This window comes from Halichoeres trimaculatus, unplaced genomic scaffold (genome assembly GCF_033239565.1).
Source record: "Halichoeres trimaculatus isolate MK-OKI-2021-1 unplaced genomic scaffold, fHalTri1.1 fHalTri1_scaffold_17, whole genome shotgun sequence".
Lineage (NCBI taxonomy): Eukaryota > Metazoa > Chordata > Actinopteri > Labriformes > Labridae > Halichoeres > Halichoeres trimaculatus.
This window is the reverse complement of record NW_027437195.1, coordinates 26565189-26589621: the sequence shown is the minus strand read 5'-3', so window position 1 is coordinate 26589621 and position 24433 is coordinate 26565189. Positions and strand designations below refer to the sequence as shown.

The window sequence follows — 24433 nt, the reverse complement described above, 5'->3', positions numbered from 1 at the left end:
AGCTGCATGTAGCCGTTATGGCTTGTGATTAGGACGTCGCCGCAAGTGGAGTTCTATACATTACCGTAATACTCCGGATTTGACTGTAAAGCGCATCTCAACCGTTAGAATTTTTTTCGATTCATCAATTATTGCCTGTTATTGTGACGTCGATGCGTTTGACTTTAAAGGCAGTACCATAATAGCTTGGATATCACCGCAAAGCTTGTCTTTTCTACTTTGAGAAGCCATTCGAATTTTTCGCTGGCCCAAGTGGTCGAGGAGTTACGGTAATTTTGAGAGCGCTTCTAAAACGAGATTCTGCCACCTGGGATCAGGTAATGAGGTCATTTGCCGGTTATTCAATGCAAGCAAGCAACAAATCCAGATTACCAGGTCTCTAAATGGGACAACGTATCACAATGTGGGCTACCAACAGGTAGAAAAGCCAATATGGGGTCACAAAACACAGATCTAGCATTAACATACACTTACACTTACTGACAGAAAACTTAATATATTATCTGTTGCTATTGAAATATGTTTGAGGGATTATTTAATGAGGGCAGGATAATTTTGATATTATTCTTACTTTACTAGAAGGCTTCATTAGTAGCATGTGTCTGCTTTATCAACTTTATCACTGAAACAGTTTAACAGGTCAAGTGCAAAATATAAACAAAAGCATAAATATTAAATTATATAAATGTTGTCTCATTTGATTAATTTTAAAGTTTTACTACATTTTCTTCCTGAAATCCACCTTGAAATCCAAACTGAAACTAAAACTAGGATTGGATTACGTGATTTAATCTGTTTCTATATCCTTTCATTTTGAACAATCCATTTTCAACATTTGATCCAATCCAAAAACTAAAATCTGATCGGATTACCTTTGAACGGGCCCCAGCTTATTCTGGGAACCAGACTTCACCACTCCACCATGTTTTCCCAAATGTTGACGCCACAAACTGAGCAAATCTTTTTTAATCTTAAAAAACAATGAGTAACCTTAAACAAACCAGGGTGGTTCAGAGTCACTTTCTGTTACCTCATAAATATTGATATCCAACATTTCAGGATAATATTTCTTTTGAAAACTAAAAATAAGCCAAAAAGCTTAAATCAAATAAAGATTTTTAAAATGTAAATCAAGCAGAGATCATTTGAAATTAGCATAACATCGTGGCTTTAATATTATCAAGCCCTTATCTTAATAATCTGAGCCTGTCTGGGAAAAAAGTTGTTTATAGGAAACATTTCTGGGTTTCAAAATGTCTGTAAACCAAAAAAGGAAAAAAAACTGCACATGGACTCTATAGTGTTTTAACTTTTTTTAATCGTTATAACAAGTCATAGATTGCACTTTCTTACAAAATATCTCTGAACAACTTTGACAACAACTGAAAAACTTGAAGAAACTCAGGAATGCCAGGTAAGAACGAACTGCACGCTTTCCTCAGTCAGAAACACTGAACAGGTGAGGTGAGTGTGGAAGATGGTGGCTGGAGAAAAAGCCTTTAAAAAGAGGACACAACCTAGAGCGAGCTGTAAGCACGACCTTCACAGTAAAACACAACAATCTGGCCCAAGTGGCCGAGCACAGCGGATGAAGTATGGCATGGGAGATGAATTCTAAATCTTCCCTTCAAGCTCCTCCATCGCATCACATCGCACACCTTCCTCGAGACTTCCAACATCACCTCCACGCTTCGTTAGAAAACCACCTGTGGAAAAAATACAGCTCCAGTGCCTTCAGCTTAATCCACCAAACACAGGACGAGTTCAAAAGAGGAAAACTGTGTCATAAAAACGTTAGTTCACACTCACTCCAGAAAAAACTGAGTCCAACCTCTCCTTACGAACGGACTAAACTCACTCGGAGAAACACATTTAACAAACCAACACCACAGCTTGGTTCTGTTTTCACCGCAAATGTAAATTCTCAAGTGCCAAAACAACACTGCACCAAAGTCCTTCAACTCCTGAGCAACAAGAGGGAAAAAAGAAAACGCCACCTGCAAACAAAAAGAGAAAATAAAACGGGATTTTCCCAGAAATAAATAACTTAAGGTCACTTCAACAAAACTCCTTTAAAACAAATATCACTCTGTTGATTCCAAACAGCCTGGAGAGCTACACCACACCAGGTTACTCATGATGTGAAAAGGTGGATTTAATTTAAGAAAAAAAAAAAGAAACAGAGGAAAGGTTGCTCAACAAGACACATCACAACTGCACAACAGTAAAAACATCTCTTAACCCATGCCATAATGGAGCCAACACATCAAGACGGTCATCGTTTTGCTGCGGTTTAACAGGAAAGCGAAACAGCGCCCTCTGCTGGACACCCTGAAGTTTCTTCAACAAACGACAGTCGACAAACATGATTCTTTGTCTTCCTTTGGTCAGTGGAAAGAGGAGCTGCAGTGGTCAGACAGAGAGATATATAGAGAGGAAGGCGGGTTTCAACGTAAAAAACGACCAACCCTCCTTTTATCAATGTTTCATGGTTGGATTCCAACACGGAACATAGAGGATGGAGTCATCAGGCGCCACTCGCAACTTAAGTGGGTCCCAAGAAAATCCCCCCCTAATAAGGGAGGTTAGAGAGGAGAAGGAGGAGGGGAGGAGGTTTAAGGCTCTGCTTCAGTCTCCTCCTCAGCGTGTTTCTGCATGTGCACCTGCATCGCCTGCAACAGACAGCATCAGGAATCAACACTTACACATAAAAATATTAACCAAGCATGAAGATGGATCACACTGAGGAACAATATGAAAGAAAAATCTGTTGGGTTAGATTTTTATGCTAATTAAAGTTGGCATGCTGAATCCAAAGTTGCAGTCAGTTTTTTTCTAGCATGTTGAGTTTTTTTCTCCAGATAACCAAACTTCCACTTCTTAGATGTAGTAAGACTTGCCAGCTGAAAACGGTCAACTGCAACTTGTTTGTGCAGTCACAGTTGAGACAGAGTAGACATATCCTTTGTAAAAACATCAGTGTCAAATAAACATTGCAGTCGTGCCTGTTTCTTTCATATTTCATTATACGTCAACGTTCAAAAACTTAACGTGATAGAGAAAAACTGAGATCAGTTTTGGATTCCACGCCCAGAAATTAGTTAAAAACAGCTTTCAGACCTAACTCAACAAAAACTGTGTTCCCCAGTGTTAGGACTCTGTCATTTTTTACCTGCTTGGAGCCGTTGCGTGCACAGAAAAACTCGTCACAGTTCCTCCAGCGGCACTTCTGCGCGTTGGCAATCATGTGGTCTTTGATGAGGTGCTGCTGCAGGTGCTCCGTCATCCCGAACACCAGCGAACAGCCGTGCCACTGGAAACACAAGACAGCGTGAGAGGAAGTATCAGGGTATTATCTGTTTTTCTGTTATTCCACTTTTCCGTTTTGGTTTTAAAACAGAAAAACAAAAAAAAACAAGTCTGTTTTTTCATTTTTTTAAATTTTGTTTTGAAACAGAATAACAAAAGAACGAACCATACACGGATTAAAAATCCCATTATAATTCCATTCTCTCATATTCTAATTTTAATTTCAAAACAAAATCAAAACAGCGAAAAATAGACCGTTATTTGTTTTCTGATCTTTGATTTGAAAACCAAAAAATGAATAACAAGTGGTTATTCGTTTTCCGGTTTTGGATTCCAAAACGGATATGGAATGAACGAATGATACCCTGATAAGGAAGGTCGATTTACTGTCGACCCAAAGACTCAGAGCCAACACTTCCTTAGACCATGTCCACACGTATTCGGGTATTTGGGAAAACCGTAGACTGTATAAAACATGGACGTAGCCCCCACGACGTCACCCGTCTGTTCCTGACACTTGAAATGAAGCCAAGCAGATGACGCAGCCACATTCGTAATGACGCCGGCTGTAAGTTTCATGTCGAACAGCTACAGGGTGTTCGTCAGCCACATGACCTGAGCTGTGTCTCTGATTGGACAATCAAACGATCGCTGTAAATATCTTTTTTAATGCCGTAAAAGTCTGTTTTTATGGCTGGGTGTGTACATGACTTCCGGTCTTTCTCCAGCCAGCCTCAAGCGGATTCTGGATGAACAGCGACTTTAGCACTTTTCCAAAGGCTTCATTTTTACTGACTGGATGTTGCCCCTTGAGGAAACCGCATACATTTTTATACCTTTAGGCCTGTTGGCCCAGTGTGTGTGGACGAAATTATTTATTTGTTTCTGAAAATACCCGGCTGCATGAGTAGGAAGCCTTAAACTCACCTTGCAGTGATAGTTGTGCATTAGGTTTAGCTTCACAGCCTGCACACTGCCATCATAACAGCCCGTGTAAATCTGAAACACATTAAAACAACTTTAAAAGAATGAAAAAGCTTCCATTTTCAGATGATGTTTAAACAAACTCAGGATGTGGGAGAAAAAAGGGGGAATAGCTCACCATGCTCTTGTGGATGGCCATGCACATCACCATGTCTCTGTGGCCCCCGTAAACCTGCAGCAGCTCATGAGACTGAGGAGAGAAAATCACACCTTTACTGTCATGTTCAACAAGATTCAGGACGTGGGACTACAACTGGCTGGACGCAGACCTGCAGGTCGTAGACTCGGACCAGTTTGTCCAGACACGCCGTCACCATCACCTTCCCCAGGACGGACACGTCTGTCACACCATGGCTGTGACCTTTGTAGACCCGCACCAGCTCTCCGGTCTGAGAGGAGACAGAGAAGAGTAAATATTAGAGACAGTCTCTGAAACAAAATCAAGAATTCATTAAATTCTGATTTAAACATGTAAACTGGTTAAACTTGACTCACGTGGATGTTGTGTGCGTAAACACACTGATCACTGGATCCACTGAAAACCAGATCATTCACCACCTGAGAGACAGAGAGGATCAGAGAGAGTCAGGAGGGACAGTCAGCGTGAACATCCACATGCTCTCACCGAGCCGTGACCATCTGAGGGTGCCCCACCTTCATGCAGAGCACGGTCTTGGTGTGTCCCTCCAGCGTGCGCAGCAGCAGACCGTTCTTGGCGTCCCTCACGCTGATGGTGCTGTCGTACGAACCCACCAGCAGGAGCCTCCGGGCTCCTTCCTGAGACGAGGCCAGGCAGCTCACGCCCCGCGGCCCGTGGCACTCGAACACATCCATCTCCTTATTGGTCTGAAAAGAGGGGATTTCAAAATAAGAGACCAGACATGGAAACACCTCTACTCCAGTTTCTCTGATTGATCACTGTTGCGTTGACTTTCTCACTGAGTGTGTTACCATTTCCTGTAAGATTACAACTTTATTCTTTAAACCAGATCCGCTTTATTCATCCTGAAGGAAAATGTGGTTAAATTTATTGTGTTTGCATCCTTACTTTGTCTCTGGTGCTTTTCACATGATACAGATTCTTTAGCAAATGAGCGGAGTTTGTCAGTCAAAATCCTGCTCGTAAACTACTGTGGGTGAGAGCGGTGCGCTTTTTGGATGAGAGCTCAGCATGGATATGAGGAGAAGATGTGAAATGACACAGTCAAAGCGAGACGCTGCAAGTCAGAAAAGTTCAGGCAGCTCACGCTCCAACTGAGGATGTGTTGCGGTAGTTCAGAGAGAAAGAGCGGCACCATCTTGAGGAAAGACAACAGAGATCATGGAGAGGATTAAAGGATGGAGCGCCCAAGACGAACGTGATCAAAATAAGAATGTTTTGTCTGTTTTTTCATCAAAAACAGGAAGAGAGACAAAAGAAGGGAGTCTACAGCTATAACGCGGTTTACTTTTCACGGTTTCGCTACTTCACGGATTTGCATCGTGCATTGTGTTCTGCATTGTGATTGGCTAAAAAGTCACTCCGCTTCTTCTCTACCTGTGCGCTAATAACGTTGCAGTTTAATATGTACACGTGCGTAAAACAGCTTGCCAAATTTACATTACGTATGTGCAAATTCTCTTGCAATTTCGAGTTTCTCTAAAACCCATAATGTCGACAAAACGCTCTGGACCGACAAAAGCACCTGCGGCAGGGCCCAAAAGGCAGAGGAAGATGCTATCTATCGCAGATAAAGTTAAACTTCTGGACATGCTAGGTGAAGGTAAAAGCTATGCGGCTGTAGGTCGGCATTACGGAATTAATGAATCTTCCGTTTTTTCCATAAAGAAGGAAGAAAAAAACATAAGGACGACAGCAGCAATAAGTTTTAATAAGGATGCAAAAAGGGTTGCAACTGTCTGCAACAAGACCATGGAAGTTATTTGTTGAAAAAAACGTTTCTAAAGTACTTTTATTTGTGAAACAAATGCTTGGGCCTGTAAAATGGTTTGTTCTTTCTTTTCAATGTATAGTAGAGTATTTAATTGTATAAAATTGCAAAAAAAAAAAAAAATTAAAGGTTTCTACTTCACAGATTTTGCCTATCACGGGTTCTTTTTGGAACGTAACCCCCGCGAAAAAACAAGGGTATACTGTACTCTTCTTAGATAGTTTTGGTGTTTACATGGTCAAAGAAAACAAGATTATTTGGGTCTTGAAAGATCGTTCAAGATGCGCTGAAAGTGGCTGGCAGCTAAGGAGTTACTTAGCATGTTAAAACCACCTGGCCCTCCAAAAACTTCAGCACCTTCAGTTCATGCTTAAACTTTCTGTTGGTGTCCTTATAGAAAGGATGTGTTGTGTTGTATAGAATTATGAAGTTTTTGACCTTCAAGATTAACTTTTCACGTCCAAAACATCATATTTCCTCTGGATCTGACCTACTGATGACTTCTGGCCATGAGTCAGTCACGTAGTTTTTATTTACAAGGATGAGATTTACAATGAGGAGCCAGAACATGGAGCTTTATTTTGAAATGACCTGATACTCTGATCATTTTCCTGTCTGATTTCCTGTTTAGTACGATCTGCTCTGTAGAGATTCACGCGTTTCTGCAGCACACTCTGGCAAATATAGACTCGCAGCGTAATAGCCACACACAGCTTTCTAAGTACGGCAAAGAATGCGGTGCTTACACTTTATGTGTGAATTAGGGACTAGAGGCTAGAAAAGAAAACAAGCTGCAACACGTTCCATCTCACCTTGAGGTTAAAGGTCACCACCGTGCCGTTTGCCAGCCCGGCGTACAGAAGCTTCCAGCGGCTGTGGAGGCAGAGGACTCGGTCTGACAGAGAGAACTGCTGCTCCAGTTCTTTCGTCTGAGGACGTGAAGCAACAAAAAGTCATCGTCAGAGAAAAGACTCAAAGCTTCATGAATATTCATCACTAAAAACAAACAAACCACCTTCAGTCAACAGAAAGAGGAGCAGAACATGCTAAAGAGAGATCATGATGTGATGAAACCAAACAATAACCAATGTGTGTGTTCACCTTGAGACTGTAGCAGCGGATGCTCTGATCGCTGGAGCCTGAGTAGAGGCGAGGCTGGAGGGAGGGAGCAGCAGACACCAGCAGGCAGCTCACTTTAGAGCTGTGACCCTCGAACACTCCCACACATTTATGGCTCTGAACACACACACACAGAAACAGAGGAGTGTGATTAAAGGAGCATACACAGCACACACACACTGTGAGCACACGGCGGCAGAGCTGCACCCACCACCAGGTCGAAGGCTCGGACGCTTCGGTCTCCTGAGCACGTGTACAGCAGCCCGTTGTGGATCTGAACGGCATTCACGGCTTCCTGGTGACCCTCGAACGCACCTTCAGTGGGCAGACGGTCCTCTCCATGGTCGGATGCATCTGTGAAATCAAGAAGTACATTTAAAGGATCATTCCAACACTTTTCTCTACAGGAAGTTCAGATGACATGGACCAAACCCTCCCACAAATTTAACTGATACTGAATCTCCCTTTTTTTTAAATCTCCTTTCTCAAGAACAGATTATCAGAGAGCAGAGAGCAGATCATCAGAGAACAGAGAGGACCACGTACCTGAGAAGGTCTCCACTCTTCTGAGCAACACGTAGGGAACCTGTAAATCACTGCAGGAAGAAAAACAGAGAAGCTGAGTGAGAACAAAGACCTGTACTGTTGTTATCAAAAGGTATCTGCTGGTTTCAGTGAGTCAAATTTAAGACTTTTTGATGTCACCTCAAATAAAATTTAAGGCCTAAAACGCTATAAATAAAGGTGATAGTCAGGGGAGTCTGCTGTATTGCAATCCAAACGGACATCGTCAAGCCAACCCTCAATAAATTTGCACTTATCCATAGTCCCTGACAGGCTAGCTAGCATGCAGATAATTCATATCACAGGGATTAAAGCCAAGAAATGACTAGAAACTGTATTCCTAAAGAAAGAAAACAACAGAGGTGTTTTTTTTTAAGAAATAGAGATGACAGAATTTTCTTTTTTAAGATTGATTGTGACTTCTTATCTCAGAATTTCAAATTTTTTATCTCATATTTTTGACTTTCCATCTCCTAATTTCAACTTTTTATCTCAAAATAAAGACGTTTTAATTAATTAATTTTGGCTTCTTTTCTTATGTTTTTAACATTTTATCTAATACTTTTGGACGTTTCAGATCACAATTTCTACTTTTTTATCTCATAATTTGGACATATGTCTTATGTCAACTTTTATATATTATTTATATTTTGTACATTTTATATTTTTTATATAAACTGTTTAACTCATAATTACAACTTTTTAATTTTATAATTTTAACTTTTTTCTCAAAATTTAAGTTTCTAATTTCATAATTTTTTCTTTTGTCACATTATTTAGGACTTAATTTCATGATTTTTAATTTTTATGTTTTAATTTCGACAATATATCTTACAATTATGAATTTAAATTTAATGATTTTTACTTTTTTCTCATAATTTTTACTTTTTATCTCATAATTTTTAATTTTTATCTAATAAATTCAATTTTAATTTCATATTTTTTTCTTTTGTCACATAATTTAGGACCTTATTTCACAATTTTTACTTTTTATGTCATAATTTTGACTAAATATCTTACAATTATGAATTTAAATCTCATAATTTAGACTTTTTATCTCATAATTTTGTGCTTTTCATCTAACAATTTCATAGCTAAGACTTTTTATCTCATAATTTTGACAAAAATATCTTGCAATCATGAATTTTAGTCACATAGTTTTTACTCTTTATCTCATAAATTTGACTTTTTTTTTCTTTTTTAAATTTTTAATTAGCAGAAATGGGCTTTTATATGTTATGGACTGATATTCTCTGGTACTTCTTTCTTTGGTCGGGTAGATAAATTGCACACCAGATCCCAAAGTAAATGTCTGGACAAGACAGGCCTACATAGAAGAAAATATATAACATTAACTAGTCCTGTCCAGAAAGTTAAAGATCTCTGAGTGAAGTATTTAAGGCCTATTTGATTAACTTAAGATATTCTAAAGCCTTAATTTTAAAAACATGAACTTAAGACTTTTTAAGACTTCTAAAGGATGAGTGGAAACCCTGAAAAATCTTATAACGGTGTAATCTGACATGATGAAGCTCTGATGAAGGCTTTGTTTGTGTCTCACCTCTCTGAGGATTTACAGATCTCCATGTCGCTGGTGGATGAAACCTCGTTGCAGGCTAAACTCTGCGGCCTGGACCTGGGTGAGACCTGAGCTGGATCCCTGAGAGGCTGCTGACAGTCTGCGGCGACCTCCATCATCTCCTCTGGGTCAGAATTCACCATGAGCTCAGCAGGAGGGAGCTCCGTGTGTCTGGGGCTCTTGAAGTCTTTCCCGTCCTCGCCTGCCTCCATGTTCACGTCGCCCTCTCTGTCCTCTACGGGCAGCGTGGACGTGCTGACCTGAGAGCTGCCGCTGGGTCTCCTGCGGGGGCGGAGCCACCTCGGCCTCAGAGCCTCGCTGTCCAGCTCGGTGTCGCTGCTCTCCGGCTGCTCCGCCCCCTGAGCCTTCTTCAACACCTTCCTCTTCTTCAGCTTCCTCACACGCTTCCCGCTCCGCAGCTCTGAGGGAGAGGCGGGCAGGTTCGGGATGGAGGAGGACGCGGGCAGGTTCGGGACGGACGGAGTCTCAAAGGAGTGTGAAGCAGCACAGTTGCCGACGCTCCCCGCCTCAGAGCCCCTCCTGCTGGGGGAGAGGAGCTCTATGGAGGCTTTGGAGTCGGGTGGAGGGAAGGCAAAGTTCCTGGTCGCCTGTATGGCTTTTTCCACGGTCTGAACCAGTCCTGACAGACCCTCTTTGAGGTCTGCAGACTCAGCACAGTTCTCAGAATGATGCTCTGTGTTAGTTTGGTCCAGCTCAGGATTTCCTGCGGGAGACGTCTGGAAATGAGAGGCAGGGTCTGCAAGAGAGGAAAGCACTCAGGTCAGCAGGAACAGGACACCTGGAGACCATCAGGAGGTCAGTGCAGAAGGTTTACCTGAGGCAGCAGGAGTGATGGGCAGCTCTGGCGTGGTGCTGTGGGCACACGGGAGGAGGTTTTCCACAGGGTCGGGGTCTGAGCTGACGTGGACCGGAGACTGAGGCTCCTGCTTGATCGCGACGGGTTTAGAGGAACTGGAGGAGGAGGGAGGGGAGGCACGAGGAGCAGGATCCATCACAGCGGGGGATGAGAGGCACGTGGGGACATGAGGCTCTGCTTCTACTGGATCCATCCTCTCTTCTTTGAGGGGGACCTGAGGAGCTGCATCCATGCTCCCTGAGACCACAAACAAGACATTAAACCCAGACCAACATCCAAACTTCCTGAAAACAGAATGTGACTGGATCTTACCTTTCATTCCTTTCAGCAGCTCAATGCGCTGGTTCCTCAGCGTGTTCATCTCTCCGTTCAGCTTCAGTCGGACAGAGCATGAGATCAGAGTCAGCGCAGCTTTATGAACAACATGCTGTGAACAGCTGCGATATTTTCATTTTAAATCATGAACAGATAAATGTATAAAAGTGAAGTCCTCACAGGGTCTCTCAGAAACACACACACACCTGCTGTTTGACCACCACGAGGCGCTGCACCTCCATGTAGGCGGCCTGCAGAGCAGCCCGGGCCTGGATCAGGCTGCTGTCGACGGTCTGCAGAGAGCGACTCAGCTCCTCCTCCCTCAGAGACACGGCGAGCAGCTGATCGATCTGTAAACGCTCTGCAGGGACAAAAAGACCACGGCGAACGATCAACAGAAGCTCAACCAGCAGCACGCGGCACCTTTGGACACAGACGCTCACCTTTTTTGGATTTGACCTTCCTCCTCTTGTTGTTGTGTTCGGGGCAGGATGTCTCAGCACTCGGGACGTCCTGCAACAGAAAGAAAGAGTCAGTGTCTCCAGAGCTTCCTGACTTTTAGGACCTGTAAACAGACTTCGATTCGTCTCTCACCCCGGCTGCTCGCCGCCTCTTCCCCGCCCCCTGACCATCCAGCTGCTCGGTCCCTGAGCTGCTGTCTCCCAGCACTGAATCCAACCTCTGGAGAGTCTTCACAGTCACCGACCTCACTTTTTCCAGCTCCTTCTGAGCTTTATCACAGCTCTGACCCAGCATCTCCTCCACATCTCCTCCATCCGCCTGAGGTCTGGGGGACACAGGGAGGACCTGCAGGTCTGAGCAGGGCTGGTCTCTCTGCGTCTCCGGGGACGTGAGGGATGCAAACAGGGAGTGGGAGGAGGCCGGGGCCACTGAGCTCTCAGATAAGGAGCGTTTCCTGGAGGAGCCAGGTGTGGACACGTCCATGAATGACTCCCACTGGAAGCCCTCCAGCAGGGGGACGCCGTCCTCCTCCTGGCTCTGGTCCTCCTGCTCACACGGCACCATCTCGATCCCAAACCTGAAGTAAGACAAACAGGACTTAAAACCAGCACGGATCTGACGCAGACCTCAGAGAGACTTTGTCTCTACAAACCTGGGCATGCCCTTCCCTTTGTCCTGCTTCTTCCTGACCTCCTGGTAGACCTGCTCCCAGTTCACGTTGCGTCTGGAGGACGAGCTGATGAGCTGCCGTACGGTCGGTTTGAGCCCCGAGTCTTTTTCCGTGTCACTTCTCCGCGTCTCACTGACATTTCGAACACGCCTGGCGATGTTGAGGTTGGGCTCGTGGCTTCCTGTTTTGCTCTTGGAGGTGATGTGTTTGGACAGGTCTCGTTTCAGGACAGGGGGGAGGTCCAGTTTGGAGAGACTTGATGATCCGGTCTGCTGTGCTTCTGCGCCTCTGGAGGTTTCGCTCTCTGAGCTCTGTCCTGCTTCCTCCGGGTGTTTCAGCTTCTTCCCGTGGTCCTCGGCCTCTCTGTTGGAGGACGTGGGCTCTGACGTGCTGACGTGCAGCGACTGGAGGAACTGGCTGCTGTCTGGAGGCTGCTCTTCAGGTTTTTCTGGCCTCACAGACTCGGGTAAACTGGGTTTTGCTGCGTTCTGCTGGCAGCTGTTTTCTTTGTCCGTCCCGGTCCGACCCGCTCCGTCGTCTTCCAGCTGCTCCTTCGAAATCTGCAGCATCATCTTAAACCAAGCTCTCTTTTTCTCCGTGCTCTCTTTCTTCTTCTCTAAGGATTCTGGGAGCTGCAGTTCTTTCTTGGACTGAAGAGGCCCAGAAGCTGGGGCCCAGTTGCTGGGTCTGCTCTGACTTGCGACTGATTTAGTTTGCGGCTGTGTTTGAGCGGAGGCTTTGCTGGTTTTGTTTCCAGCATTGAGGCCAGAAGTGAGGGTCTTTCGGTCTTTCTGGGGCTTGTCTAGGCCCGGTTTGGGGGGAGCTGATGCAGACTGGAGCTGCTCGTCTCTCTGAGCACTACTGCTCCGGCTGCTGCTGCTGCTGCTTCGATCTCTGGCTTTGTTTTGGTTCTTCTTTTTGGGCTTTCTCTTCCCTCCAGGACTCTGTCCACTCGAAGCGGTCTGTTTCTGTCTCTCCTCTGGTCTGGACTGCCTGTGAACGGTCCCTGTGCCTGGAGCTTTGTCTTGGTTCTGGGGTTTGGGGACGTTTGAGAGTCTCTCTGGCGTGGATTCAAACCCCTTTGAGACGGGATACGGGGACCAGCGAGAGGTTTTGTCCAGCTTTGGGTTGCTACCGTGGGTCTTTGAAGTCCTGCTGTGCTCCGGTTCTGCAGGTCGTCCCTCTCCGTTCTGAACCCTGGTCGGACCTGTTGGAGCGTTTCCTGGGTTCTGAGACTGGTTACCAGGCTGTGCGAAAAGAAAGGGTGGAGGTGGGTACGGACAGGGCGGAGCTGGACCCCTCTGTGAGACCTGAGAAATGTTGTTGCGGCCGTAGATCCCGTTGCTGCTGCCTCCACTACTGAGCCAGGGCAGGCGGTTCTGCTGAAACGGGCCCGGGTTGAAGGGCCTGTTACAGAAGGAATCCTGGTTCCTGAAGCTGCCTCTGGTGAAGTCTTCAGACGCCCACCTCTGGAAGTTTGGCGGCTCCTGAGCGTGCCAGGTGGCGCTCTTCCCCTGCCTGTTGTGGTGCCAGGGTTCTGGCTCTCCCGCTCTGTTGCTGAACTGGTTGCTCCGGTACCAGGTTCTGTGTTGACCGGGTCCATTCTGCTGCTGCCACTCTGCACACTCTCTCTTGTACCGCTCTTTAGCTTCTTTCAGCCTTTGCTGAAGCTCCTCATTTCTCTTTCGTTCTTCTTCTTCTTTGGCCAACTTGGCGGCAGCAGCTTCTTTCTCTTTCCTACAAAGAACGAGACGCGACAGTTAACCTCCGTCCAACAGCTGAACAAACTTCTTTTAATTCGTTTTGGGACACGTTAGCTTTGATTTGTTAAAAGCAGAGAGTGAGGAATGCAGAAAATGGTCCAGGCTCTGACGCTACACTGTGACCGCCATGGCGAGCTAAACCAGCAACACGTAACGAACGCTGCTTATTCAACATCTTTTCAGACCGATTTGAGATTTAAGATTTTCATGAACAGTGGCGAATCATATTGAACATAGACAGCACAGTTACAACAGTTGGGGTTGAAATATCAACATTTTGTCACACCTATAACACCAATACCTGGTATAGGTACTCGCCCATCCCTACACTTAACAGTCACAACTCTAAAGCCGCGTTTCCACCGAGCAGTCTGGTTCGGTTTAGTACAGTTTGGCACGGTTTGGTACAGTTAAGCCTGATCCTGGTTGCGTTTCCACAGCAAACTGTGCCCTCTCATGGTAGGGGGCGTGTAAGTCTGATGCCAAAAGTCGCAGCTGTTAAACAATAGCGTGACACCGTAGCAGCGTGACACAGTTTACCCCGCTAATAAATCCAACGAGGAAGAAAAACGCAACACAGTAAACAAATAGCATCGATGGAGGCCATCCAGCATTTCATCCTCTCTGTGATTGGCATGTAGCTCTTTGATACAAAGTGTAATCAAACTTTGTTTCAGAGAACTCTGTGTGCCGCCAGGAGAAATGCAGCCACTGTCAGGGTAAGTGACGACTCTTTTGACCAATCAGCGGTCTGCAATGTTGTAGCTCCACCTTCCGAGAGCGGATTGGTTCAGTCGAGCACCCATACGAAAGAGTCCCAAAAAGTGGGACGGCTCGTCTCGGTTATTTGGGGATCTGTCCCGGGATAAGTCAGTGGGAACACCACAAAATGCGACGAACCGGTGGAACTGCTGCTAAAGCAGTGAGTCATAAAGATCCCAGTTTGGGTCTCTGTAGCGACACTTATGGTGAGATGTTGTATTGCAGGTCTGTGACTCATCTTCAGGACGTCTAAGGTCTTTCCTTTTCTTTGGATTTGAACTTTTTCTTTTTCTTTTGTTGTCTGCAGTCATCAGTCTTGATATTTTTTTCTTTTTCTTTTTCTCTTTCTTTTTTTTTCAATTCTTAATTTGGAGGATGGCTGTAAGCAGTATGAAGGCTCCGCAAAAGAAATCTGCAGGAAACATATAGATATCTTGAAACTCTTTTCCTCCTTAACATCCACAATATTTTCTTTTTTTAAACAATAAACTTCTTATTACTTTATAGCTATTTCCAGTTTTTAAAAGGGATGTGCTGTTACCCTGATCCTCTTTCATATGTTGGGTGACATTTCAACATGCTTTCAGAGCAGAGGGCAGAAAAAAACGAAAACAAAATACAGAAAAAAACGAAACATTTTTTTAATGATAAACATTTTACGGTCAAGTATGAAACTCAAAAGGTATTTTCTTTGTAAATATTACTTCCAAAGTGTTTTGGATTGATTTTGTTTTTCAACCTAAGTGACGGGTTGTTTGTTTTATAAATGAAGTCAGTGTTGACCTGCTAGTTTAGCTTCCTGCTCTCTATCCAGAGGCTACAATCCTGAGCTCTGACCCACAGACACCAAATCATCTCACTTCTGGAATTTTCCTTCAACTATTTTTTTAATCTGTTTGCTGCTTTCTTCGTTTCTAGAGGGCAGCGTTTGCCAGAAGTCTGTTTGCATGTGTCTGAACTGAAGCCGAGCTTTTTTTAGGCTCCAGTCCTCCTGACATATGACTCCCCGGCAGCTCAGCTTGAGGCAGCAGCTAAATGCGGGATGTGACTATACAAGGACGACGTACACACAAACTGGAGCTGGTGGATGATTTCTGGCTTTAAAGTGGATGATATCACAAAATCAGAAACAGTTTAACGCTGAATCAAAGTGGTGAAAGGATTTCTGTTCTCACCTGATCTGTTCTTTCCTCTTCTCCACCAGCTGCACCAGAGCCTGGTCAAAGTAGTCCTCCTCGCAGACGCTCCCAGCGTGGCCTTTCTCTGCAGCCTCCACCTTCTGTTTGTGTGACAGGCTGGAGATGTGGCTGGCGTAATCGGTCAGGCTCACCACCGTCACCTTACACACTCTGCACTCGTGTCCGCAGTCCCTGGGGAGGGAAGGCGAGAGCGGGCGTTCAATGGTTCCTTCAGGCATTGTTTTGATCTGGTCTGGTCGGTTTTTGCTTCCTGCAGAGCCGGCTACGAGGCTCTCTGGCTCTACTCTCTGTTTCTCAAGTCAAAGTAAAATAAGGAGAGGAGATTACTCGACAATCCTTAGAAAAGATCCAAATTCTCTATCTGTCACAGATCAGGAGGTAGCTAACTTATAATTTTGTTAAAAAATAAAAAGTTAAAATCTTCATCGTCCTGATCTTGTATTTCCTGTGTCTTCAGCAGGTCATAGGCGGCAGAGCGGGGGCAGGAGGGGCAGCCGGGCTGGACGCAGGCAGCATGGAGCCGTTTGTGTACAGCACCAGGACGCACTGAGGGGACAGAGGCACGGCGCCCTCAGCCTAGCGCGCTGTCATGATGGTGTCCGCTGCGCTCTGAGTCTCAACTGAAGGCAGAGTCTGTATTTGACCTCACACTTCTCCCTGACGTCCCCCCCACCGGCCTGAGCCAGCATGTGTTATAGACCCCAGCTTCCTGCTGACCAATCCTGAGCACGGGCCGTGAAACTGGAGCCTGGTGCAGCTGCTCCGAGCCTCCGCTTCGCTAACCTCTCCCAGCTATGCCATCCTGTGATCCTGAGAGGGGCAGTGACTCCGCTGGCTGCTTCTCAATTTCTTTTTCAGATCTGTGTCATGGCGCTCTGCCATTTTCTGACCTCTCGTGCAGTTGGCAAAGTCTTTATCGGTGAGATCGCGTTACTTATTCGATTTGACACCGTTTTTCTCACTGGTGGTGGTGAGGGACACACAGCCTCTGTTAGATTCCCTCAGAGTCTGTGTTTTCACTCAAATGACAGGGTCAAAAATGAAAGTGACGTGAACTCACAAACACCTTTAAACCCATCCATCAGTCTGGAGTGTATGATTTATGAGTCAGCATTGACCTCGACGGGGATGCACAGCCTGGAGCAAGTCCTGCTCACACTGCAAAAAACTGAAATCTTATCAAGTTTTTTTGTCTTATTTTTAGTAGAAAATGACTTCTTATACTTAATATGAGCCACATTCAACAGAGCAGTCCAGAAAAATATCTTATTTCAAGTAATTTAAAGACAAAAAAATGAGGTCTGAAAAAATCTGCCAATGGAACAAGAGAAAAGTTACTTGTACCCTGTACTTGTACCCTTTTGCCTCACTAGCAACAATTGTTGCAGAATTGTATTAATGTTATTTTCTACTCAAAATGAAAAAAACTCAGCATTACTAATGAAACTTTTTCCACTTATATGATAGTAGACACTTAAACAAAGTGTTTCTTGTTGCTAGGCACCACCATGTTGGTGTTGGCTGCCTGTCGCAGCGGCTCTGTCTTCTTTGTCTGTTTCTTGTTATTTTTTTTGTCTCTTTTTCGTCATTTTTGTATTTGGAGTGGATCATCACTTTGTATGGTTAATTTGCTCCTGTGTTTGTCTGGAGATCCTACATGTAACCATGGCTGCATTGTTTACATGTGAAATCAGCTGTTAGCATCCTGTAGCATGTCGATGCTAACTGGTGCGAGGCCAGATGTTTCCCCATGAAAGGTGAGGAGAAGGAGGTGAGGACGACATGCTGGTTCAACATCCACCTGTCCCTCCATCCATCATTATTGGGAACGTAAGATCTATCTCCAATGAGATGGACAAGCTAGCCGTGCTAACCCAGCAACAGAGGGAATACCAGAGGGCAGAGTAGCATCAAGCTATTAACAGACATGGCTAAGAGAGCTAACATCAGACACCAACACCACATTGGAAGAGCTTCACCTGCTGTGAGCAGACAGGATCCAGGAGACAGAGACTGAACAGACTGCTGAAGAAGCTCAGTCCTGGACCCTGTGGAGGTGGAGGCTGGCTGGCTGGACAATGATGGACAAGCTAGAATTATTTAACCATTTAAGTGTCTAGAGTTGCCCTTCACCAAATAATTATACCTGGAATATAAACATATTTTTGTCCATGGGCTAATTTCTGTGAATGGGGCACATAGCTAGTCACTAACAAAGGAAAACATTGCCTGAAGCATTGCTCATGATTTACTTATTTGGTGCAATTTCCTTAAAACACAAGTACTTACCATAGCCAATGCCCACACCTTTTTTTAAATGTTTTATAACTATCTTATTTTTTTTATAACTTTATTAGTATTATAGTTGTTATTATTATTAGGTGTCCTAGTAACAAGCTGTGTGAACACCTGCAACAATTGTTGCCAGACATTAAAATCCTATTTTCCTCAAAACAAAGTACAAAATGGAAAAAATATATACACAGCATGATCCAGACTGACTCAAATGATAAAACTAAATGCCTTACAACTCTGAAAGAAAGTTGGGCATGTTTTATCTTATTTAAAGACAAAAATGAGGTCTGAATTGCTTGTTACATGTAAAAAAAACTTTGGGCAAAAATTTGCTTGAAACTAGAACAATGTTCAACATAAGATAAAACAAGACACTTTTCTGGACAGAACCATTTAATGTGGCTCATATCAAGTATAACATGGCAATTTTTACTTCTAATAAGACAAAAACACTTGATAAGATTTCAGTTTTTTGAGTGCCGTCTTCTTTTGATTTCTTTCACATTTGCTACATTTAGAAACTTGCTCGTACAGTTTGTGCATTTCTCGATGAAACCCCAGCAGCTCCAGCCTTTAATCAGTATTTGCTCTCCTCCAGATTCCTCCTCCTCCTCAGCGACAGGCTGCATACCGTCAGTAATCTACATGGCTCGTCATAAGATAGCCAGTTGCCTTCTATCGGTCACGCCTGTTGTTCCGGAGAGATTGTGTCTAAATATATATGTGCTGCAGTTGAGACAGCTGCCCATAGAAACACTTGTGATGAACACGTGCCCTGAGTGCACACGTGCCCCGTGACCCAAATAAATTCAGACTAAAGTCAGAGCTTTTCATTAAACCTCAGCAGTTTATCAGGAGGAGGAGGAGATGCATTCAAAATTTTCTGCACAATGTGAAAAAACACGAACTGGTGCATGCTGGGTATCAACTCACCGGCCTTTGAGCTTCTCCAGCTCTCTGTGGTGCAGCATGCTTCTCATGTGCTCATCCATCTCCTGCAGAAACACAGAGCAGATAAAAGTCTTTCATTTGGTGTAAATATCCTGACAGTACGCAGCAGAAAGATCAGAAAAGGTGACAGAGACAGATGACTTCTTGGAGAAAACCCTTTAATGACACAGGTTACAGAATATCTGCTTTATCATCTCAGCTCCAAATGCAAGACGAGAATTGAAACTCGTGGTTTCATTGATTTTTACTAGCTTTGTTTTCGTTTATCAGTTGCAGTAATTGCTATTATCACTGCAATTGCTTAAGTGCATTTTATTATCAACCTTGCTCTGAATGATGTATGAATCTCATGTTTTGTTCTTGTTTCTTCCTACTACTGCTCCCCATCCCTCTCTAAACATTTATTTCTAACTGCCTGATTTCATTTGAATCTTTTCTTGTGTTGTCTTTACTTTGTCACTATTACAAATAATACATTTCCTCAATGCATTTTATTTTTGAGGATTTGAACAAAAGAAATCAAATGCAATCTGCTTTATTTCTTTAGCACATTTTAAAAAACAATCACGTTTACCAAAATGCTGCACAGATGCTTCACATTTCCTTCCTGCTTTTATGACCAGTATATTCTTTGGAGTGGTCAATCTGGTTTTTGTTTCACTTAATATCTAAATGTACAGCTGTAAAAAGAAAAAGGAGATTAAAAAAAAGAAAGAAATGTGTACCTATGTATATATGTAAGTGTATGAATGCATATCTGTACATGTATTAGTATATATGTCTAGTAGTATATTGTTGTTGATGAGAAAAACAAATAAGAACTAAGTTAAAGAAATGCTGCACAGTAAAAAAATCGAATAAGAACATCAATAAACTAAATTTAAATAACACATAGAAACAAATGAGAGCCATAACAACACAGGGGTTAAGACCATAGATGACATTAAGGACAGAAAGTAAAACAAAACAGTCTTTACAGTAAAATTCAACATGTAAATTTAGTCAGTAACTATTTAAACAAGAAGTTTTTTGTGTTTATGAAATTGTACATGTGATGTCTTAGTTTTTTTATTTTCAATAAATTTGCAAATATTAAAAAAGAGAAAAAATTGTCATGTCATGAATTTCATAAATTTGCAAAATAAATGACATTTTAATAAGTGGCAAAATTTTTCAAAAGTTGGGGAATTTAGAAACAAATTGCAAAATTTTTCAATAAAAGAAATTTTAAAAATGTAATAAATTTCAAGAAATGTAAAAAAAAAAAAATATTTCAAAAATCTGCAAATTACAAAAAGAACTAAATTAATCTAAAAAATGCAGATTTCAAAAGAATTTGAAAGTTGCAAAAATATTAAAAATTTGCAAAATCTCCAAAATATTTTTTTTTAATTTGAAACAATGTCAAAAAAATGAATTAAAAAAAACTCTAATAAATTTGCAAAATTTTCCCCACAATTGAAAGCTTTATTGCAAGAGGTGATGCATATTTGGTTCAACAAACTATTGATTCATGATTTTATTTCGGCTTAGTGTCTTTAATTATCAATACCTCTGTCAGAAAAACAAAAATTCTTGACTTTAATCATTTTTTTTTAAAGCTATAAGAAGCCACTGCAAATGAGTCAAAGAGCCACATGAGGCTCCAGAGCCACACGTTAAAGACTCTTGGTCTAGCAGAATGAATGAGTGAATGAAAGATTGAATAAATAACAAAAATTTCAGACATACCAAAGAAATAAGCGCAGCATTAGTTTACTTCTCCTCTGCTTGAGTCAAATAACAGAAAACACCAACAGTTAAAACTCCAGAGGGGAACTTTCAGTTTGTGGTGCTTATGGTGCCATCTGGTGGCAAAGATTAACACCACATCTCTTTACTGATCCTCGTTCTGTACAAACTATTTTTTTTCTTTAAAACAATCACTTAATCTTCAAGTGAACACTTGATGTTGCTGCTGCCAATCATTTGGTCTGATACCTACCCCCTTAATCAGGGTTCAGGTGTTAAAGCACAGTTCAGACATCATCTGACTCCTTGCTTCATGAGTTTTTCTAGGTCATAAAGACACATCAGCTTTATTTTCAATCTTTTCCACAACCATTTAGAAAATCATCTCAGGAGCTTTAAAAGATTAAGGTATCCTGAAAGATTCCTACTTTATTTTTACACAAATACGTGCGACTGAAATTTGTATGTTAGTTTTGCAGAGAGCTCCAAACCGCTCTTTGAGTTAAAGAGTAAACCATGGCTGAAGGTGAGTTACCTGTCTGGATACGTGGACTGTTTCACAGAGGATGCACTTCCTGTCCCTCGCCATCTTGGTCACGAGTGTGGATCAACCCTGTCAGAGAGGAAAAGGTGTAAAGCTTGAGGATTTAACAGTTAAAAAAACAAACAACATTATGGTGAAACTAAACATACAGAGTCTGAAACTGTTTTATTTTTATGTTTGTTTAAAGCTTTACTTTCAGAAACTCATCAAACACAACACAGAAATCTCAAGACTTGCTCCAAACAACACCCCCGAAAGCACTGCCCTGCACCACGGCCCGAATACCAGCTCAGAGTTCAACCTGGACCCTGGTCTAAATCTGGTCTGCTGATAGAGCAGCTCTCTGACCCAGAGGCAGCAGAGCCCTGGCAGCACCACGGCTATGTCTGGACATGTTCAACGTCCACAAACAGGGTGGGAAAGTAACGCCAGCGAGCCACGAGCCAAAGGCCGCTGAGGTTACGCCTGTGGTTAGAAGCTTCTTCTACGGTAACATCGCCTGCTCAGGATGCAGCTGACCAAGTGGAGTCTCTGCGATGTTACTGGTTTATACATGAAAACTGGAATAAAAACTCAGAATCAGTGAAAAGTTTTGGTTCAGTCTGAAATCTAAAAGTATAACAGCAAAAAAACAACAAGGTACGAAACAGCTAACAACTCTAACAACTGATGCAAATATATTCACAACATGCTAGTCAGCATTTGTCAAATAAAGTGTCACTCAATCGTGCTTTTTCTCAGCAGAACAGAACATTCATTGATGGGGATATTAATTGATTGAAAGCATGAAAGACCCTGTTCCTGTGTTAATCTGAAAGCTGTCCCCTTGAGCCAAAACAAACAGGACACAACTGACTCATCCTCTCAGAAGTGAGTGACCTGACAGTCGGCTATAAATGTTTCATTTGCATTAAGTCCAATAATGGTCCTGGCTAAGGCCTGGATATCCCATCCCGCTCATTAGCGAGGCCTATATTCTGGTTATGACATTATGAAACGCTCCACACAATCCCTCCGTCACCATTTCTCCTCCCTGCAGAAGCTCCACAGGTCAGATATTTATAATTTGGTATAAACCAAGGGTCAAGTTCTTTCAAAGCCTCTGAATCCTCAGGGGGGCCACATGCAGGACAGAGCTAGATCCTGAATAAATATCCAATCATGAGCAAAAGCAGTAGATGGCTCAAAGTTACGAGTCCAAAGTAAATGAGCTTCATTAAATCTGGAGAGTTTCATGACAACGCCAAAGCGTTAACGGCACATACTCACAATTTCTCAGACACATGAGAATAAACTAGGACAACTAACTTTTAATGATTTCATAACACGGTGTGCTATCATCGCTAACAAAATTAAAGGGGACATATCATGCTTGTTTCTCCTTTTCATTATGCCAGACTAGGGATGCCTGTAAAGCATTTCTGCCCTCAGTACAAGTCATTTAGTTCCTTCATTGCCCCACAATAGCGTTCTCAATATCCTCATTTTAGGCCATGTTGAAGATCTCGTTGAAACGCTCCGTTTCGAGAATGACCTCCAGTAACCTCGCAACGTCACAGCCCTTTGTGCTCTGATTGGTCAGTTCTATCAGAGCGGCGGAGGGGGTAGAGCCAGGGGGCGGTTTTTGCAGCAAGGCAGTATTTTCAAAATCGCCACATTAAATGGAGCAGACCGAGCAAGTTTGCTGTTTGCCAAAACTTCACCGTAAGGCATTGATAGCACTAATAAAATGTCAGAGTGTAGGATACGTCCTTTTGTATTGGACCCCGAGTCAGACCCGGACGGTTCTGCAGCTCAGGAGGAAGAAAATCCACCTGGACACAGATCATCTCAGGACGCCTCAGTGTGGTGAGTCAAACCGGTACTGTAACATGTATAGTTTATACGTGGAAATATAGGCAGACTTCACCAATAAACTATTTCTATAACAGGGCTCCATCCTGCTCCTTCACTTTTCTCTGTCTGTTTTATCCATCATGCTGAAAGTGTAGTCTAAAGATCGCCTCTACCATCAGTTCCTCACTATGTTATTACCGCAGCATTATTGTGGTCCAGGTTCACAGTGCATATCAGAACAAGCATGCAAATATCACAGTCTCATAAGTATTACGATGTGCTAAAACTACAGCGTTGTAACTGCTAATTCACCATGTAAAGCCGAGCTGCTCAGCAGAGCAGAGTCCCTACATCCAGCACTCAGTCAAGTTAGCCAGAGCTGGTAGGGAGATGTATTTATACTCAGCTCCTGGTGGGTGTATCCCTCGGTGGCGGTTGTGTGACTAACTGACATCACAAAGGAGGAGCTGCTTTATCAGATTACTCCAATAAAAAGAAAGGATCCTCGTGTCGTCACGACGGTTGAAATGTCGCGGCCAAATGTCAATGACCTTTTTTCAGAGGCATCAAATCTCGTTCTAGGATATCAGAAGCAAATACAATATCTCATTTTTTGAAAAATTTTTGAAAATTCAGGGGGTGAAAGGTCTTGTTTTCAGATTCATTATATTATATGTAAGTATTACATCAGGGATCAGCATGATATGTCCTCTTTAAAAATAAGAACAGAAGTTAGCCTTTAAAAACACAGCCACAGTCTAAATAGCTATTTCCAGCTCAAGTCCCGCCTTTGACACAGCAAACAGCCAATCACTACCCAGGATTTTGAGTGGCAGCTGGGGTGGCCAAATCCGGTTCAGGCAGGAGCTTGCAACCCCCTTGTTACATCTCTGTACACACCCCTGCGTCTGCAAACACCAATTTAACCACAATAACTTGTTTTGTTTGCTTATGAGCTGAAAGACACATCATGCAAGAGTATATAAAAGTTTCTATGACAATGACAAACGATGACTTCAACCAAGTAACGAGTTGAAGCTGCTAGAAAAACTCAACAGATCGATGAACAGCACAGAGCTGGGTTCTGATTGTTAGCACAGCTTATCTGTTTGGCCTTTAAAGTAGTATTTAATAAAAACGTAAAGACTTATTCGACAGCGACCAAGAATATCAGCAAAACTAACCGCCTGTCACTTTAAACAAGAACCATGTTAAGTGTTAAGAACATTATACAACCAGGTTAGCTGGTGGGTTAGCAGGCTAGCAGTAGCATGCTAGTCAGTAACTTCACCGTTAGACCTCTAAAGTAGTTCATGGATGATTAATAATAAACACATGAGGGGATGCAGCAAAGATAATTTGTTTTCATAGTTTTTAAACACTAAATTAGGGCTGTTTGCTACCTTTATAACATCCAGATGTTTAGGAGAACAGCATTTTCTCATCCACCGCTGAAGCTAACAACAACATCCGCCTCCTCGCCCCCATAACGGAACTACAACCCGCGGTGCGTTCAGGTACATCACGGATTAACCGAACTGA

At 43.0% G+C, this 24433-nt stretch overlaps 1 protein-coding gene across 1 annotated transcript; it reads right to left on the bottom strand.

Moving 5' to 3' along the window:
• Positions 1-1347: 1347 nt before the first annotated feature.
• On the bottom strand, positions 1348-24391 carry znf106a (zinc finger protein 106a). The gene is made up of 22 exons (XM_074692177.1): positions 24295-24391; positions 21047-21124; positions 18763-18824; positions 15511-15705; positions 11793-13547; positions 11273-11717; positions 11122-11191; positions 10885-11039; positions 10676-10736; positions 10322-10600; positions 9469-10243; positions 7890-7939; positions 7555-7697; positions 7326-7460; positions 7037-7153; positions 4948-5139; positions 4789-4851; positions 4563-4682; positions 4412-4483; positions 4237-4308; positions 3173-3313; positions 1348-2672 (listed from the first exon to the last, which is right to left on the bottom strand). The coding sequence occupies exons 2-22, from the start codon at positions 21098-21100 to the stop codon at positions 2616-2618; spliced, it is 5013 nt and encodes a 1670-aa protein (XP_074548278.1). The 5' UTR covers positions 21101-21124; positions 24295-24391; the 3' UTR covers positions 1348-2615.
• Between the last annotated feature and the right edge of the window lie 42 nt (positions 24392-24433).

Excerpts from the sequence above, each read along its gene's own strand:
- znf106a (XM_074692177.1), bottom strand. The coding sequence starts at position 21,100 with ATGGCGAGGGACAGGAAGTGCATCCTCTGTGAAACAGTCCACGTATCC. Across the intron at positions 11,192-11,272 it reads AGAGGCGGCGAGCAGCCGGG|GACGTCCCGAGTGCTGAGAC; the intron begins GTGAGAGACGAA and ends TTTCTGTTGCAG. Across the intron at positions 7,154-7,325 it reads TCCGCTGCTACAGTCTCAAG|ACGAAAGAACTGGAGCAGCA; the intron begins GTGAACACACAC and ends TCACGTCCTCAG.